The 20,063-nt window shown below is 45.0% G+C and overlaps 1 protein-coding gene across 8 annotated transcripts in view; it reads left to right on the top strand.

Annotated features, from left to right (window-relative positions):
- The window catches only part of DPF3 (double PHD fingers 3), a 190,092-nt gene that overhangs the window by 4,209 nt on the left and 165,820 nt on the right, over positions 1-20,063 (top strand). For 5 of the 8 annotated variants that reach the window (XM_090141081.1, XM_031593612.2, XM_090141083.1 and 2 more), the window contains exon 1: positions 17,694-17,779. The exons of 2 other annotated variants lie outside the window; for them this stretch is intronic. In XM_090141081.1, the coding sequence (XP_089997207.1) occupies positions 17,748-17,779 (32 nt within the window). In that variant the 5' untranslated portion in view covers positions 17,694-17,747. Of the gene's footprint in view, positions 1-17,651; positions 17,780-20,063 lie in introns of those variants that run through there. One more of the 8 variants, XM_031593611.2, reaches the window with a different exon arrangement.

Consider the following 20,063-nt stretch of genomic DNA (forward strand, 5'->3'; position numbering starts at 1 on the left):
AAAGGAAATAAAAAGTTGTAATGTTACTTTATGTAAAACTTATAATCAAGTTCTACTTTTGAATTACCTAGGTGCTTGGGAGTGTTTAATTGAAAGACACTTAGGTTCTATTCATACTTTTGATTAATTTTGTGGAGGGACTTCATGAATTTGGCTTAACAAGGTGATTTATTATAGTTATGCAAGCATAAGTAGTTACCAACAATTTATGTTGGCAGAAATTGAACTGTGGTATTATGCTGGCCTACATCATGGGAACTATGTTCCAGGAGATGTTCTCTGGTAAAAGCCCATCTCTGAGATGTCATCTTCACTTGTCATCTTTCTCCTGTGAGAAGCGCAAGCGAATGGGCTGTTTGCTACATCAGCAGCTGCAGATCACTTGCGTGTCTGCTCAGCCCAGAGCTGTGCTGCTGCTCAGAGAAGGTGGGAGGAAAAATACCCAACAGCCTAATACCTGCCCCAATTCTATTTGACCTGTAAAGGAATGGTTTCAGGGAGACTTTGTCATGTGCAAGAATTTACTGCTGTAGCTTCTATGGGTATTAGAACTCAAGAATGCAAGGTAAATGGTATGGTATGCTGTACTTACGTATGAAAGCTGTTTTTGCAGGATGAGCATGGTCTATAATATTATGGAAAAAGTTTTACGGAAAGCCACTTGTATGGGAACTGCTGAGTCATGGCCTGAGCCACTGATTGAGCACCTGGGGAAAGGACCCAGTCAGCCCTGGGAGCACAGGTGAAGGCAGTTCAGGTGTGTGACCAGAAGGGGAGGAGCCTGGCTGCACCTGTCTTAGACCTCATTTAAGGGCTGACTGCCACTGGGGAAGGATCTCGGGCTGGAGATCCCTCTCTTATGGAGTCTCTATTGTGAGCCTAGATCTTCAGAGATGGTGAGAACTTTTTCTTTTGTAACATCCTCCTACTGTGCTGGTCCCTTTGCTGTTACACCACTAAAACAAATTGGTACTGTTTTGCTTAGTCAAAGTCAAGTGATCGGAGTGATATTTCTACCAAATTCATTTTTAGGGTGAAAATAAATCTAAGTTTAGGAATTCAAAAGATAAGTGTCTCTACCATTACAGTTGCTCATTTTGTTATGCATATATAGATTTGTTTGAAATCTCCCTAGGAAGCTAAGCTGTAATTAAGACTCTGGCGTTAAATATCACACGTGTGTATCTAAATATGTCTATATTACTGTGTATATCTTCAAGTTGCTCCTGTTGACTCTGATTCTAAAGTGATGTTAAAAAAACTCTTTCTCTCTGGACAAAAGAAGGGTTTACTTTGTTGTTTTGGTTCAGACTTACTGTTCCTGTGATGTAACACAGGCTTCTGTGCATCAGCCAGTTTTTGTCAGTCTCTGTTGCAGAAATAGCTATGCCTTAGTGCTGTTTTTTTTTCTTCAGAATAGTATGCTGTCTATCAGATGGCAGTGTGTTAGATATCTGTAAAGTCCTTTTCACCACTTCTGATGTTTTAGCTAAATATCTTAAATATAGTTTATCTGCATTTTGATCAGTTACCTAATATCTTAAAATGTCCCTTGCTGGTTTTTGTGTCTGTCATTGTTCTTTGTGGGTCCAATTCAAGAATTATTAAATGATGTAGCAGTGTTCACCTCTTCTGCAGGAGATGGAGGTATGTGTAAATTATATGCGTATGCACATGTGAATGTATCTCAATCTACAAAATCAAGAATTCTATACCACCCTTTTTTTCTATGCATAGAGAGAATACTACTTTGAAGACCTAGGAACTGGGTTTCAGGGCAGAAGTGCCTGCTCTGCCTTGTTTCCTCCGGTGATGTAGGTCTTCTGTTTGTTACTTCAAAACAATAACTGGCCTCTTTGTTAATAATTTGTGGGCGTTTTTTTTGAAAATGTGGTTTTGGTGAAAGATCACATTTGCAGATGGTAAAATTGTTTGTCAAGCAAGTAAAAATGGTAACAAAACTTTATGCTGCCAGAACACAGAACTGGCACTGCACCTTTTATTCCTTGTGGAGATATTGTAGAGTATTGTATCCTGACAGTCTGGTCTTTGAAGAAACTTATCTTGAATACTGCTGTCCTGCATATCTGTAGGGGACAAGTTAGGAATCAGTGTTGGAAGGTTATGTTCATGGTATAAATAATACCATTTTTAGAGTAGTAGCAGCAAACAGCTTTTTCATTTTTTCTTTCAGGCTCATTTGTTCAGTTCATTGGTATCTAATATGCAAAGTGCTTGCAATTACAAGATTGATTTTTAGCTTTGTATTTAAAAAATGTCATTGAAAAGAACTGGTCAGAATCTGCAAGGAAGTATTGTCTTTTTTTGGAGGGGGAGGGGAGTGTCAAAATCTTGTGTGATGCTCCATTTTCTCCCTTGTCTGCTTTGGACATGAGATTGTAACACTGCACAAAGAGATGGGAACTGTTTTGCTTTACGCATCGATAGTGGATGTCAGGTCTCTGACAGCTGATTTCCCACTGAAGGAAAAATTGGTGACACAAACCACAGGAACAGTCTTTTTAGTGGAATTTTTAAAAATATTAAATACACAGGCTTTGGACAGATGTAGAGACCCCGATAATGCAGAAAAAGAAACCTTCTGCAAAAATGTTGATGTGGAAACCTGCTTCACATTCAGAAAGCAATGCTTAATCTTTGAAGTTGATAGCAACTTAACTAAAAATGTGGTGTCACAAAGGTGCTAACACTTCATTTCTCAGAGTCTATATCCTGCTTGCATCCAAAGGAAGGTAATTCGTAAGACTTGTGTACAGGAAGCATTATAATCATATGAGTGTGGTTCTTAGAAATGCGCAGTAAATGAACAGTGCTGTCTTGGAACATGAGCTAGCTCAATTATCTTCAATACATTCCACACTGTAGATGTACCGTCTTGTAAAAGTACTGTTTGAATGATGCAAGATCTACTTGCTCTGTCTCTCACTCCACCTCACTTATCTTATTTTTGAAGACACGTAGTGGAATTTCTTGCTTCAAGTTGCCTTTTTTTAAAGAAAAGCTAATAATGGGTAATGAGAGTTTTATTAGGTAAGAATTCCTGCGTGCAGTCCTCAAGGGGAACAGGGCAGGAGGAGGAAGCTCAGTGCAGTGTATGCAGATTAGTGTGGGAGGTTTCCTGTTTCTCATGTGTAAAGTATCAAGAGTAAGTTTCTTTTGAGGTCATTCAGGAGTACATCCTGAAGGATGAAAGGTGGGAGGAGGGAAGATTACCACAGGTAAGCAATTTCTGTATCTGTACGTCAGAACATTTTGTAGAGGGTATCTGTGGGTTCTTTGATTTGTTTGGTGGCAAGGAGAAGGGTTTGGAGAGAAGTAAAAGATTGATCTGCAAATCCTAGTCTCATAATGGTAGTATAAAACTTCTACTCATGTCTTGTTTACTATTTATATACTTTTAAATATTCTGGGTACTTCTACTTTTATTCTTAGATTGCTATGCCTTTGGTCATCCTAACTGCACATATACGTTGGTGTCTGACTTCCATGTTGCCTTCAGTTTGCTTCATGTCTCATACATCTCCATAAGCACTCTGCTTTGTGGAGAGTATACCTTTCCTGATCTGTAGACTGTGTTTCTTCTGAACACTGCATAGGAGCTAGGAACAATGAGCTGTAGTCAGTCCTAATTAGTGCTGTGGGCATCAGCCTGTAGACCTTGATGAATATGCCTACTGCAGAAGACTGCCCCTGGGAATGGCAGCGTGGGATCTGTCCCATATCTATAAACTAAAAAAACACAACTCTCTGTGCCTCTATCACCTCTACTGTGCCTGTGGAAAAACCTGTAATAAAAAGGCATTGTAGACCAAGACATATAACAACAAATTATTTCTAGGGAGGAATATTTGATAAATCAGTGAATTAAACTACATATTGGGATAGTCTCTTATTCTTAGCAGTATTTTGTAAGAAGGTCTTCAAAAATCTAAAGGCAACTGAAACTACACGTCTGCTTTATGGAACTGAAGCAGTAATTGTTTCACATACAAGATGTAATTTATCACTTTAAACTCCAAAGAAGCCACAAAAAAGACCAACCCAAAACAAGCCAACAAAACAATCAAGGAACTTTAGCTCTCAGCTTAATTGGATAGAAACTGAAAGAGGAGGTAGGATATAGAAGATGTTTTATAGGCTTGGTTGAGCTATCATTTCCCTGAGCAAAGCATTTTCTAATTGGGAGCTGGAAAGCTCTGCGGGACGCAAGGAAGGAATAGCCAAAGTAACTGGCTGTAGAGCAGTACAAGTTGTCTACTATAACCTTGTGGGAAATAAGAAGGATGACAGAGCACTTTGTATAAAATGGTGGAGAGCTTCCATGGGCTTTAAGAGGCTACCAGACCATGTGTTTTAAGCTGTATTAATTATCCAGCAAGATGTAATTGTTTGGTTTTTTTTCCTTCCCTGCCTGGATAGTAACTGGGTGTAGGTTGACTCAGCACTTACTTGCTTTCTTAAAAAAAAAAATGTGCCCACTTTTGTAAAACTAACAGGCAGTACTGTTATATCATCTGGTAGAGCATCCTCACCTTGAATACTGAACATATTTTGTCACTTCAGTTCAGAATACCAGGTCTGAAAGAAAAGAAAAATACAGACTATGTGTGTATGTAAGGTCAAGGTCTAGGAGAACTCCTGAGGAAAAAAAGTAACTTATAGGAGAGGAAGTATTGTATGATGGTAATTCAGCTAAGTAAAACTGCTCCAGTTGGCTCTGGATAAAATTAAAATAGCAAATGGATGTCCTCATGCAGTGTAGGTCTGCTTATATGCTGTGTCCAACGGAGAAGTGCTGCTGACCTGTAGAGATCGTCTTCTAAAAATTGCTGAAAACCTCCAAAACTAAAAAGGGCAAAGATGGCTCCTGCTGAGTTGAGTTGTGTGGGAGTAATAACATTCAGTTCTCAACAAGCTTCTCTGTGAGTTAAGTGGAAACACTCACAGAGACCTTCTTGAAAAACTTAACTTACGATGTCCTTTCATTTGGCGGGGCCTTGCTTTAGGGCAGAGCATGGGAAAAAATCCAGTGCTTCTAAATTCCCAATTCTAGTGCTGATGAAATGATGTGGAATACACTAGAAATGTGATGTCTGATATTAAATGGGTACAGCCTTTCTGAATTAGTGCAAGATGGTTTGATGCAATGAAAGAGTTTCACGGGAAAGAGGTTATTAAGTGGCCCTGATTTCTTTCTCACTGTTGCTGGTTGTTACAAGCAGTGCTACAGGAACTGGAAATGATGTTATTAAAAGTTTTGTATGCAGCACAGCCACAAAGGATGTGGCTGTGCCTAATGAGGGCAAGAGCTTGGGACTTGCAGTTAAAAATAATTTATTCAGGCTTAGCTATTGCTGTGGAATCTGGGGTCTGTGCTGCTGGCCTGTGTTGAGCTGCAATGTAAAAAGGTGTAGCATAGAAGAAACACTGATCTCCAAATGCTTGGTGAATGTGTGCCACAGATAGGTCCTATTAGTTGTGTTATAGTAGATATAATCTGAGGATATAAGCAAGGCCATAAAGAGATTCTTATCTAAGCTGTTCTAGCTTTAACATATTAGATCTATCTTACTCATTAGGGTGAATGAACTCATAAATGTTCCAATATAAAGTTGCCTCCTTAGTACTTTGTAAAACATTATTGACATTATTGGTTTACAAAACCATCTGTTTCCTCCTTCATTTCCTATGTTCAAATTTGTGACCAGCATTTATGCTGGGCTTGTGTGAAAGCTTTGGCATGATGGCGCCAGTTGAGGGGCTGCAAGTCAGCACCAACTGCTCTGGCTCCAGAACAAGCAGCAATACTGCTGTACTGGCATGGAGCAGTGCCTGAGGCAATAAATCCTGTTTGATGGCCCAGCAGCTCCTTTCTTGTACCGTCTGTGTGTAGTCCTGTTCACCTGTAAAGCTTACTTTAAGCATGGCGCTTGGCCAGTATCGTTTGCTGTGGCAATTTGGTGCAACTCACTCAAACGAGCTGTGGTCAGCTCCAGATTTACTGCGTCATGGTACAGCTAGCAGGTAGGCAAGACTGGCTGCGGAGTATAAAGACACACCCTGGCAGATCTGATGCAAAGCCTATTTAAGTCTGTAGAGTTATTTTTATGGAATTTAGATTAGGTGCTAAACCCTGGAAAGGCATTTAAAAGTTCTTTACCCAAGAACTTTGGAATTTCCTGAGAGGGATGCATAGTGCACCTCTTCTGGATCATCTTGCTGAGTCAATACAAAGCTATTGACTTCAGATATCACAACAATATGTATGTTACAGTTTTTTGTTATTTAGAAGTATTATGGGTCAGATGTGTGATGTGACTACTTGAGTTAATCTGAAGAATGACTCAAGTGCAGTCTTGTTATTTGGGGTGTAGTAACTTGGCTGTGCCCTTTAATGTTCCTGATGTTAATGGACAAATTATAAGACTGCTTATTTGGCTTTTCCATTGCATTTTGTTTCAGCCTGCCACAGTACCTTCTTTCCTGTAGGAAGCTCTTTGTGTACAGTCTGTGAACAACAGTCTAGATTAGTTACTGCCACTATTTTTTTTTTTCAAGCTATTTAATTGTATTCTGTCACTCATCTGTGGTGTGATGGGTTGGGTGGGTTGAGTGGAAAAATGGGAATCAGCTCTGTATGTGTGTGACAGCATTACTGGCCTGCCCAAATTCCAAAATGTTTGAGAGTAACGCCAGGTGCATTCACAAAATGCTGGCGACAAATCTTTTCACTACTGCATCCTTTTCGCAGGGCAATCCTTTGAGCTCTTTCCATTTCAGCAAGAGTTGGGCTAAGTGGAAGGCTTTGAGATGCTGAGCTGCTAACTACTTTCTTCTGGAGACAGAGTTGTGTTTATCTTTTGTCCTCAGAGGAAAATATTTTTGTAGTCTGATTTTTTTTTTTCTAGCTCTAAGGAAAGACCTATCCATAATAAGCTTGAAACTTAATTTTGACAGATGGAAATGATGCCATGTGCTCTTGGAGCAGGAAATGTCTGATACTGAAATCCAAAGTTTAGGTTTGTTTCCATTGGCTGGTATTGTTGATTTTTGGCTTCTTTTGAGTATAACAAACTGATTAGTGACTCTTTCTCATTATTATGAAACAAACATTTAAATACTATAAGTGGCTTCTTTGTGATGTAAGACTTTAGGTAAATGTCTCATTTACTTCTTTGGCTCTATAGGCTGTGATTAACAAGTCTCATATTATTTGACAGACACACACAGTAAATCTGGCCTCAGGTACTTCCTTAAAGAATCATTGTATGGCAAAGAAATACTAAACTTCTTGAGCGTTTTCTCATCTTTCACCTGATTTTTTTTTTTTTCCTGACTAAAAATTTTGGCATGAAAGCATTCCTCTATGTAGGTGTTCCTCTGATCCTTCTGTTTTGTTCTTCACCTGAAGCATCATCATCATCCCTATAAATTCCAAGTTGGCTGCTGCATGAATAATTAAAATCCTGCAAACAGAACTATGATTTCAAGTGAGCAGAGCAAAAGCAGATAAAACGCTTCAAAAATTGGCTTTCAAGAAGCATCTCTATACTAATAAGGCAAACTGAGAAGACAGACAAAGAATGCTGTGTATATAGCATTATTTTAAAGTTGTTTTTGGATGTAATTTTGACATTGTCCCAAGGCTTCCAATCTGACTTCAAAGGTGAAATGAGTCTCGGTAGGTCTGTGTTCATGCCTGCATGTGCATGCCCAAGTGCTGCAGAGGGACTGTGCCTGTTTGCATGTTTGTGTGTGTTTGCATGTGTACAAAGAATGGTCAAAATAAAAGTCCTGGGATGTAACCTCTCTGTCCTTGCACAGAGCCACATATCCAGTGTTCTTGGAAAAGCAGGATGGCACACAGCAGTCCATCACAGCTGGCTGTAGGTACAATATACTGTATGCATGTATGTGTATGATATTTAAAAATACAAATAGTATGGGTTGCAAGTTCAAGCCCTCAAAAATTAGAAGAAGCCAGACTAAAAGTTTTCTTCAGAGTTGTAATTCAGCTCCTTTATGGGGCTTGCATTATAATGTAACTTTCAGTTGCAGAGCTGGGTGCTTTCTCCCCCTCTCTCTACCCTGGTTCCATGGCACAGTAGGAGAGGGAAGAGCCAAACAGTGCTGGCCCTTCCTGCCACCTGGTGAAATGATTTCTGCAACCATTACTGCAAAATCAGCTGGACTCCTGAGGAATCTGGTTGCTACATCCTGACAGGTTTCTGCTGGTGCTTTTCAGTAACTTAGTATGCAGTATGTTAGTATGTTGGGGTGAGCTTTTTCCACAAACTTTGTAAAGGCACACATGTATTACCGCATTCACCGAGTGCTGAATTTCAAAGCCGTGCAGGCATACAGCCACTCAAACTTGCTGTTAAATTTTCTTCTAAGACATCTTGATTGCCCTTGCTGTTGAAAATGCTTAGAGTGCCTGTTTCCAGAACCTTCAAAAGCACTTTATGCTTTGCTTCCACTCTCCTGCCCCTTTTAAAAACAAAACAAATCCAAAGCAAACCTGAATGCCACAAACTTGTCTAAGTTTCTTCTAAGGAAGAAACCTTCTAATTCAGGAACTGAATAGTAGGAAGCTTATGCAGCTGAAGAGCTGGCAGTGCTGATGATGCTGTTTAGGATCCTGGTGTGCCTGTGTCACGTAGCTTAGGGAAGGTAACGTTCAACCGTGGGGGAACGTTTCCTGAGAGTGTGTGTGCATTATTGCATAAATAAATCTGTTTATAAACAGACGAGCTCGAAGTAATCGCTTTGCCTGCGTACGCCGAAGCACGGTGAACCTGCAGCAGTTGAAAGGGCGCTTTATTGTGCGAGGGCTTCCTTTGAAGCGTCCCTCGCTGGAAGTCTCGCAGCGAAAGGCTCCCCTAGTCGCGCTGCCTCTGCTGGTGCCGCGGACCGCCGCAAGGGGGCGCCACAGTGCCAGCGCTGGCCGCTGCCCGCCCAGGTGAGCGCGGCCGCGGGGCGGGCCGGGGCTTCCCCCGGGGATCTCGTTCTCCTCCGGCTTTGGTGCTGCTCGCCCGCTTGGGGCGCGGCTGGGAGGCGGCAGGCAGGTAGAGCGACTGTTACGTGATAGTAACAGAAGTACGTGCACGTTGCTATTAGCTGGTTTCTTTCAATATTTTTTTTCATTCAGGCCGTGCTTTCATAATTATAAATGCCAGATCTTGTGCTTTTGAGCATAAATGCCAATTCTTTTTGGGATCAGGACTTCTAGATCTGTGCCTTGGCTTTGGACAGCACCAGTTTCTCTCTGGGCTGTCTTTGCACAGAAGACTTCAAGCGTGATATGTATACGTTTCAGAAACTTCCATGTGGATGAGATTCTGCTTTACTTCACACTGCTGCATACGCAGAACAAATCTGAGTGGCAGTATGAGCTGCTTTGAATGTGACAAACTTAAGGTTAGAATTGCGTATTTCAAATGGAAACAGAATCTGAGTGGCAGAGCTTTTGTTTGTTTTTAAAGTCTGTAGCCTAAACACTCAACATTCAGGAGACTAAAACTAGGTCCCTCAAAGCAATGACTCCCCAGGCTACCTGATACAAAGCACCAGGTATAGGGACCTGGGTAGCATTTACGCTGTGTTCATTTTGGCTTGTGCAGCTGTATTGCAGCACATACAAATACTTCACTCTGGTTTTTAGAGGTGTCCTATGGTTATGTGCTCTTAGTTCTAGTGACTCCACACTGACTATATGCTCTTACTCTGATTCTAGATCCTTTCTGCTGAATAAATCTTATCAGCCATTGCTTCCTAAATCTCTATTCCTGTTTCATCCCAACATTATCTGATACTTAGAATCATATAATTGTTTTGAATTGGAAAGGACATCAGATGTCATCCTCTGCAGTGAACAGGGACATCTATGGCTTTATCAGGATGCTGTTTGTGTTGCTTCTCATCCTGGTTGTTTTTTTTTTTTTTTCCTGGAAGATACTTAATAGAATAGCTCCCCTTTAGCAAATGAAAGATCTCAGTGACTGTGCAGACAGATGTGGCAGTTCCTTGCTGAAACAGGGCCTGGTTTTCTTGTTATGACTTTTCTGAAAACCACATAGATATTCCATAAACCTTTAAGCAGAGGAGTTAGTGTACCTGTATAAAGACACAGCCTGGCAACTAAACTTTTGCAGCGGGCTAGAGAATCTATATATTTGGGAATGGGCTGCGGTGGAATTTAAATATGCAATAATTGCAAAATGAATGCCTATTTTCCCAGAATTCTTGGTGCTATGCTAACAAGTGGGGCAGGCTTGAATGTCCACAGCTCTCCAGCCTGGGATAGCACCCAGCTTTGGAATATAACATGCTTGCTTACGTTTGTATCTGGAATACAAGTGGGATTCTCATGTTCAATAATCAGAAGGAGGGAGTGTGAGTGAGGGAAACAGCTGCATGTCTCTGGCACTGCGCTTTGCACGCTGACCCTTGTTGTGTAACCTCAGTGCTCCAGAAGTTTGAATCCATTTCAGGAGGTGGGCATTTATTTAGCTGGGAAAAGCGTTAGCTAGTGAATTATTCCAAGTGTATAAATAGAGTAAGGAAATCCATCGCTTGTCTGATACGAGAGTGATCTTAAGCAATAAGCACCTCTCACCCACAATGAATGCAAGTGTATTTCAGACCATTCTGTGCTGTCTTTCTCCTTCTCCCTAACGGGATTTTGCCAGTGGCTCTGTCTAGAAGGATGACTAGAGTGGATGATTGTGATTGCTAAAAAAAGAATTATTGCTATGTGGGGAGAGAAAATGCTTTAATAAACAGAGCTCAGAGAAGAACAAGCCAGTGGCTAGAAGAGAGTAAGAAGCTATTGCAGGGCCAAAGGGGAGTGGCAAAGAATGGAGGATAGTTGTATTTGCTGGTACCATTTCTGAAGGATTGTACATAGGGTAAGAATCAGTCCTGGGGCTCTATTATGTGGCCATTGGCTTCACTTAGTTCCTGGAAGCTGAATTCCCACTGCTTGTGTTTGGTAGCAAGATGCTGATGCTTGCAGGAGCCAGACAGGGAGAATCTCCCCTAAGAAAATAATTTAGTAAAGTATTCTACTTTGTGCAAGCTGGAGCATTGCAGCAGCAGCTGTAATATTGTTCCTTGTAAATGTTTTTACTCTGAGAGAATTTTCTAATGCCTTTAGATCGTATTTCATGAGGGCTTTAGCTGTAGACACCAAATGAGAAGGAACATTTTTCTGTATGTGAGATGGACAAACCCTTTGGGTTTTTCAGTTAAGTGCAGAATTCAGCACATGGAAGACACTGACCTTAGTAGGTGACCATTCTTATTTCTAATTCTACAAAGTTCTGCTCTGTTTAAAAACGGTAGTGCTCAATTACTCTCAAAAATGATAGATACCAAACAGGTTAAATGTTATGAGGTATCTTTGAGATACCTTCAGATATGTCTGATGGCCTCTCTCTCTCTCTATCTCCCTCTCTCTGATGTTGAAGGTGCTGGTGTTTTTTTCAGAATTAGGTGCTGATGCTCTTAGCTGGTTGGCCTTTAAAACAAAAAAAGATTGTGGAAGAAATAGCAAGGTATGGCACTTGGATTTTCTGCACGTGGCACAGCTGGCTTTGTGAGCTTTGTTTGATGATTTGTTTAGATTTCTGTTTGACTCCCAAAACTTGGGTAGCAATCCTTTCTATCCTGCCTGCCTGAGATCTGGAGGTGGAGTAAATAACATTGTGTGTGAGTACTACTTGTAGCAATGTAGAGGCATACCAGGTAACAGGCTTGAGACTCTAAAGCCTACTTGAGCTCACTGGTAACTGCTATTAACTATGATTTTTGGGGTGATGCTTGTCTAAACTTACATTTGTAGGTATTGATATAAATAAGGACCAATGATGCTGATGAAATTAGTAGTTCTATATATGCAGTATACACGAGGATGAGAGTCTGGATTATAAGTGTATATACATCCATACATACACACAGACACAAGTAAATGTTGAAATCTTGCACTAGACGGTCTTTGTTGGAGTTGCACAAGGACTCTACAGGATAGTCTTAGAAATAGTCTAACAAGCAGCACCAGTAGTAGCAAAAATGTGGGCCTTGCACCAAGTACTATCCCATCAGCCACTTTCTTTGCTTAGAATTTCATAATAATCTGACATTCTTAGCTACTCTGTGTTGAGGCAGCACCATAACAGCATCAACAAAGGCCTGTCACCTCTAGCTGAGCTTTTGTAGAAAAAATGTCATACTGGCTTAGATGTGCTGCAGAAATGGATGGGGCAAGAGCTGCAAGGCAGAGCTTCCTGTTGCAGGAGGGCCTCTCTATTAGCAGGTGCCCTTGACGCCGAAGCTGTTGCACCCCCCAACAAACAGCTCTCCACACTTAGTGAAGCTGTTTCTAAATAAGAGATTTTACCAAAACAGCTACCTCTGTGTAGGAGTATCAGTAAAATTGTGAAGGAGGTACTTCTGGTCTGAGAGCCTGTTTGGATTTGGGGAATATGTATCAAATTAGCTCCATGGGTACAAGCTGAGGAGGCTTAGGGGAAGGAAAATCAGGACTGGCTTTGCTATGGCTTTGTGACTTTAACTGCTATTACTTTAATAAATTTCTAGGATCTATTTTGTGTTATCCCAGCACCTTGTGTCCACTGAGATTTCCAACAGTCTGCCAGCTTTAAAGACAGCCTTGACCTAAACTGGTATTTAAACATGTTGGTCAGTGCTTTTCTGTTTTTTCCTCCTCTAGCAGAATAAAGTTGGATGGGAAGCATAGAAACAATTTTAGGACACTTTTAAAGCTCCTTCTATTTAGCAGGTTTTAAAAGATAACTAAACCATGAGCATCCTATTCCCCCTTACTTGTGTTTTCCTCCGGTGTTTGGCCAATCAATGCAATAAAATGAGCTTAATGCCTTCTTACCTCCTCACTAATTCCAAACTGCTGTTTACATGGATTGTTTTCCTTTCCACCTTCACCAATACAACAAGTTTTGTTTTTCTTATCCTAAACTTTTACACAGAGAAAGATATTTTGAGTTATATGTTGGCAAGATTTCAGTCTTCCTTTTGTACACAAATTCTTTTGGAAATAAGGGAACAAAAAAGAAGGGAAGGAAAGAAAAAGTGAAGTTGCAACACAGTAATTCTTTTGTATTTCTATGGAAGAAGAGCTGACAGCGCTGAAAGTTTTGTTAAATACTGACAATAAATAGCTGATAAATATTAATAAAAATGTTGTAAGGTGAGAAATTTTCAGGTTAAGTTTAATTTCCAGTGTAATGTAACTGCTTTATGTGCTGCAAAAGTAACCTGTTTTAACAGACTTCCAATAGCAACTCTTCCTTTAGCCCTGTAAGATCTGAAATATATTTTCGAACCAACAAAATAAGTCCAAATATTGAAAGAAAACAGGTTATTGTTCTCAAGCTGTGTCTGCACAGCTCAATTCTGCCTACAGTTTAAATAAATATAAAAAACCTTCACAGTGGAGTCACCGGATAGTCACAGTCAGATATTCATTCCTTTCTCTGAGGTGGTCCCATCAATAATGAAGTAAAGGTGAAGCTCTTCCAATCAAGAGCTAAATTCCAAGTTAAAGCTCTTTGAACAAATCTGGCAATTTGTTTTTTTGTGAGTTGTCAATTTTTTTTTTTCAGGTAGAGTCCCACCATGATTCATTATGCTCGATCCAAACGGTAAACCTGTCTAAGAACCATAATAATTATAGTGTGTCCTCGGTGCCTGTAAGAAAGAAGACGGAGCACAGAATTAAAACTTTGGGAAGTCAGAATGAGGCCTGCAAAACCTCTAGCCCTGAGGTTTCAAAAAGCTGTTGCTGTAGCTATGGAGGGGAATTTTGCTTTTAAGAAAGCAAGAAAAAAAATAGAAGTGGAGGCCACCTTTTAAGAATGAGATTGTCAAAGTTGCAAAGAATGAATCATTGGCGCCGATTTTTATGCTGCGTAGCTCCGTAGTTATCTTTGTTATGCTGACTGTGTCAGATTGCTGGTGATGTGTCTGCAGAGGGCTGCTGTTGAGTCTGTAACATTGACACCCTGATACTGTCCTCTCCTCTTTCAGCTAACTCAACTATTGGGAAAGATCAAAGAAAAGGAGGAGGAGGGCTGACAAGAACCAGTGTATGAGATGCCTGCAAAGCTTTAAATAAATAAAAGGGAGTTAAGACTTCGAATCTGTTGCAGGATATCTGTGGATGTGGGGCCCTGTTTTGCTGTAACAAATAAAGTCTCTCACAGAGCATGCTATCATGCTTATATCTTTGTGAATCCCGTCCTTTGAATATGAATAAGTTTGAGCAAAGCACAGTTGTATATTACTAGGCATATCTGGAAATATTAAAGCTAAAAAAACCCCTGTGGCTTCTGGTAGGCTACCAACTGCTTCTTTTGTTTCCCTGCATAGCAAAATTAGATTAGTGGCTTTCAGTGTTAGTATCTAGTTTGTTTCACTTTCCAATTCACAAGAGTTGAGGAATGTGTAAGCAAGAGCCTAACCTTGCCTCCCTCCAGAAAAGAACAACTCTACATGAAAACTTAAGATAAAAGGGAAAATAGGAGACAATGAGCAGAGGGTAAAATTTTCACAGTGAAAGGTTCCTCAGCTAAAATAAGGCTTTGTGGGCTGAGCAGGGATGTTTTTGACCCCTGGCAGAAAGTAACGTGTTTTTACTATTTGCATAATCCAAACGTTTGAGATAGGGATAGTTCAGGATGGTCGCAATATGATCCCTAAGATGTGACACTTCCAGCACAGTGGAAAAGACTCTGTTTTTCTCCTGCTTGGTTCTGTGTGCCGGGAGGTGAGGATGTGGATTGTGCCTTCTGAAGCTCTGCTTGCTCCAGTCCCATGGGATCAGAATGCTTCAGGCATCATGCTAATGCCAGAGATTTTACTGTGTTATGTCAAAATCTACCTTCCATTTTTAATGGTGAGAGTTGGCTGTCTAAGCAGTTGGCAACCATTTATTAAAAATAAACCTATTTATTAACTTATTTATTTTCCTTTAATGCTAAATGTTTTTACAGTGCATATATTTCCTTGAAGCCTCCTTGGACCGTTTTTGGTAGGTTTGAATCAAACTATCAGAAGTTAAATGGGAATGTAAAAATCATGAAGTTGGAACTCAGTGGGTATGGAAGTGAGGAATTTCAGATGTGTGGGACTTGAACTTATGCTCATGCGTGGTTTAGATCTGCATTAACCGTATTGATTAGTGACTTACGGTAGCCCAAAACCAGAAGACAAATGAATCTAAAACCTTAGTTTGTGAATGATCAGTTGATGATGGAGTGCTGTGTGTATGTGAATATGGAGCTCTCTGTGGTATGGCTTGTTTTATTAATAACATTTTGTAACGGCTCTCTTACTTTCAACTAGTAAATCAGTGAATAAGTTACGTAGGTCGCTATGAGCGTGCTGTCAGTCACTGCTCTGTGTCTTCCTTACAGCTAAACCAGTAAAGTAAATGCTGTTCAGTTCTCCATGAAACGTGCTATAGGAAAGCTAGGTGTGAGCAAGATTGAATGTCTCCATCTGCAGAGGTGGGGCAGGAATGGGCCCTGATGCAGCCGCTCGGCACTGGGCCTGCTGGGACCCCTCTGAGCAGGGCGGCTCTGACGTGCTCCCCCAGCCGGTAGCTGTGGTGGTTATCGCTGCCTGCTGTGCTGCTGGTGGCTGATATAGGCCTAGTGCCTACATGGAAGGAGCAGCAAGGGAAGCAGAGCTGTTGCAGGAGAGGAAAAAGCCGCACTCCCCGCAGACTGTGCCAAGATCTCCATGCCTGCAGAGCAGGAATGGGCCTTTATCTCCATCCAAAAAGGGTCCGAGGGGCTTGTTACACTTCTGAAAATGACCTCAAACAGGTTTGTTTTGTTTTAATTCTCTCAAAGTGTCACCATTTTGTATTAGGGTATTTCAGGACTTCCTAGAGCACAGCCAGATGTTGGTGCCTTCCCTCAGCAGCCCAACGCTCCAGTTCTGCAGCACTGTGCGGTTTTGGGCTGATTTTCTTGTCACATGAAGCAAAGGAGTTGCTATCTTTCACTTGGATATTTGGACGTCCGGGGGTAAATGATAACGTTTGGATCATTTTTGTCACTGGGTGAATAGCACAACAGTGCATCAAACCAGAAATCTTTGTGGCAGTGGGGTGCGATTCAGGTCAGTGGTCGAGGGTCACCAGTTCAGGTGCATGCAGACCCATTCATTTCTGTGCAGCATGTACAGCAATGTGTGCTTGTGAGAACTCGGCAGTTTGTGGTTAGCTTTTCCTGTGAACAGTGTGAGTACTGAACAGGGGTTTCTGCAGTTACAGTCAGTGTCACCTGGACCACTACCAGACAAAATAATATAATGTAATATGATGATGGAAACGTTCTTAAAGATTGCTTCCCAGAACCGTGGTTAGGATGCATCTCGGCAGTCTGGCAACTCTCCAGCTGACAGGAAGCTTATTTCTCCTGTAACCAAATGGCTCGGAGGAGGGAGATGGTTTCCTCCGGGAGCACACAGGGCAGGTTGGCCTCGGAGCTGGAGCAGGTGGTGCTTTGGGAAGGGAGAACCCGAGGCACGCTAAGGAAGGCTTAACTTCTGGCAAACCCGCCAAATCCTGCATGAATGGGAAAGCGATGCATTGCTCTTTCCCCTTCTTATCTGTATGTAATAATTTCTGTACCTCTCTGTTCTCCATCTCTCATCCTTTTCTCTGCTGCCCACACATTAGAAAGTTTTATTTTGACAAACAGTTGGGAAAGATTTTATTTTTCCGCACTTGCAATGCTCATCCCATGAGCCCAGCAATTGCTGTTTTCTCTCTGTTACACCTGAACATCTCTCAAACATTTACTTCCGTTCTTTCATTAAGTTGTGGGTCAGGCTAGCTCTGTAGGCGCCTATCTTGCTCTTGTGACGGGGGAATGCTTTAACTGCCCGCAGTTGAGTTTCCTCCGGTTATATGAATGCGAGGAGCAGAGAGGCAGGCGTTGTTGTTGTTTCTGGATGGACAGAGGTGCCCGAAAGGAAGGGAGTCCTCCGGGAGAGACGGCCGCCGCAGGGCGAGGCGAGAGCTCCTGGCTCGGACCGTGCCCGCTTCACGCGGTGTAACTGCATCCACTCCGGCGATTTGCCTCCGCGTCCGCAGCCTCCGTCGGTCGCTCGGCCGCGCTCCACGACTCCTCGCGAGCCGCTCGGAGTAGCGGCAGGTGGCCGCGGGCTCCCGGGACTCGCCCCCGCCGCCGTCCCTCGCTGCCATGGCCGGCCCGTCCCGGGAGCGGACGGGGCGGGGCGCGACGGGCAGTGCCGCCGGGCGTTATGTAAGGGCGCGGGGCCGCGGCCGCCCGACGCGAGAGGGAAATTCCTGGGGGGGAAGCGGCTCTGCCGAGCGCCGGCGGCTCCCGGGGGACGGGCGGGCGGCGGTGCCGCCCCGGCGGGGGGGGGGCGCCGGGCGGGGCGGCGCCCCCGGGGGCGGCCGCTGGCAGGAGACGCCCGGCCGCGTGCCCCGCGCGGGCGCTGCCCCTTTAAGGGCCGCTCGCCGCCCGCTCCACAGGCAGGGAGCGACCTCTGGGCTTTGACAGCTCCCCTAATAACTAGCAGCGCTCTGGCTCCGCCCTCGACGCCCGATTGGGCGGCGGGCCGGCACGGCGCGTGCCGATTGGCTGGCCGCTTCCCCTGAGCGAACCTTTAGAACTCCGAGACACAATATTCTGTTACATTGTAGCAAAATGGCGACTGTCATTCACAACCCCCTGAAAGCGTAAGTAGGGCTCAGAACCGCACACGCTCCGCGTGGTTCCGGTACGAGAAAGGGCGCCAGCCCGCCGCGCCCGGCCCCGGATCCCCGCCTCCGCGCGCGGCCCCGGCTCGGCGGCTCCGGGCGGGCGGCGCGTCCTGCGGCCCCGGGCGGCGCGCACCTGGCGGCGTCCCGCGGGGTCCGGCGGCGGCCGGGGCGGGGCGGGCAGCGGGGAGCTCCGTGCCGCGAGGGAGCGGGGTGCGGCGCGGGGCTGCGGCGCTGCGGCCGCCGTGCGCGCGGAAGGCTCCGTCGCTCCGAGCTCCGGAGAGTTGGTGCCTCTCGCAGCTCGGGAGCGGGCGCCGGGGGCGGGAGGGAGCCTCGGCTGCGGCCGCCACCCGGGTCCCGGTCCTGCGAGGGACGCGGGACCGCTCGCCGTCCCCCGGCTCTCCTCCCGTGTTTCCCTTCGGTCGCGACGCGCGCGGCTAATCCCGGGGCATTAGGGAGAGCGCGATCCGGCTCCGCGTAACCTCCTGCGGGAGAGTTCTCCCTCCCGGGGCAGCGCTCCCGCGGACGGAGCGCAGCGCGGGCACCTGGCGGCGGCGCTTCCCCGCACTCCGCGGCCGCGCGGAGCGGAGTCCGGAGCCGAAGTGAGGGCTGCGGAGTGGCTCCGCTTTCTTTTCTTCTGTTTCTTTTTGTTTGTTTGTTTCTGACTCGCGTCCCTCCGGCTGGAGTTGGAAAACCACTCGGAGGTCGTTTCGGGGGCTCCTGCCGCCGCCTCTCCGCTGTCTGCAGGGAGGGAGAGGCTCGGGCAGCGGAGACGCGCTGACACGTTTGCCGGCTCTCCCGCACCGTCCTGGCAGAAAACCTTCGCTTTCATTTCGCGTGCGCTCCGCAGCGCCCACACGGCCGCGGACAGCGGCAGTGCAGGTGCCCCACGCTCCTTTAAGGGGATCCCGGGGCCGGGGCTCGGCACTCGCCGCCGCCGCTCTCCGGACCCGCGCCGCCAGGAGCAACTTGTCGCGCTGCCGCTCCGGGCGCTCCCGTCCCGCTCGCAGCTCCCGCCCGGCTTCCGGAGCCGCTCTCCGCGGGCAGCGCTGCCCGGGAGCCTCGGGGGGGCGAGCGGCCGGCCCCGGCCCCGCCGGGCTGAGCCGGGAGGGCAGCGGCAGGCTCGGCTCCTCTCGCGCGGCGTGGGAGAGCGCGAACAATGGGCAGCTCCTCTCCCTGCCTGCCCAAGTGCTGTGCTGAGCGGGGGAAGTGGGACCGGCGCGGGCTGCCCGGCACCACCTGCATTTTTTATTGAGAAGTTGTTTAATAAAATATTTTATAATTTTCACTCATTCTTTAAAGTTGCTGATCGGGAACCAATACACATGTAAATAAATTATGCGTGGGGTAAATGAGGACAAAAGCGGTAGGACGCATAATAGGGGAAAGGACGTAGCGCACAACGTTTTATCCTCATGTGTCCTCCCTGACAATGAAAGGGAGCCGAATGACATTTGCATTTATCTGCGTTTTGATTGTATCTGAAAACCCACAAACGCCCCCTACAGAAACTGCCCGCACAAAGGTTTCGCTCCGAGCCGGGGACAATGTAGGGACGGAGACATCCCGGCTCAGGTGTCGGCAGCCCGGGCTGTGCCGCGCGTCTGCCGGTGCCCAGAGCTCTGTTTCTCTCCGGCACTTGGACACACGTGTGGCCTCGTTCACGCTGCGCTGCTCTCGGGATAACGTGCTGCCGTGTACCTGAGCGTCCCTGAGAACGCGCTGCACGGCATAGCTCGGTGCGTGCAGTCCCCCCGGCTGTGATGGGCGCTCCCACATTCAGCTCGCCTCTCTCTCTGCCTCTTTTCTCACTTGCTGGTTCTCCTCAGGTGCTTTCATCCCTCCGCTCTTCTCCCCCTCGGTGCCTCTGGCAGTCTGGTCAGCCCAACGCAGCCGCCTGCTATTTCTGCCATCCAGCACCCTGCTTACCTACACGGTGCTCCGGGGCAAAAACGGCAGAGAAGTGAGTGTAACAGATCTGTGAGGAAAGGGCAGCAGGTGTCTGGATAAACACAGAGTTCTTTGCCTGCAGAAAAGGCAGCACTCAGAGTGCTGATGGGCAGCGGTGGGTTGGAAATGCTGGATTCATTGTTGTGTACATATCTCTATTTTTTTGTTTCATCTTCTTTGGATATCTTAATGTGGAGACACTTGAGCAGGGCAGCAGAAGAAAGAAGTGCAATGAAGTGGTTCTGAATGACTTAAAATGTCAGTCAGAAATCTCAGTGGGCTTTGTAAACATTAATTAATTAAACCTCTCATC

This window comes from Phasianus colchicus, chromosome 5 (genome assembly GCF_987193195.1).
Source record: "Phasianus colchicus chromosome 5, bPhaCol1.hap1.1, whole genome shotgun sequence".
NCBI lineage: Eukaryota > Metazoa > Chordata > Aves > Galliformes > Phasianidae > Phasianus > Phasianus colchicus.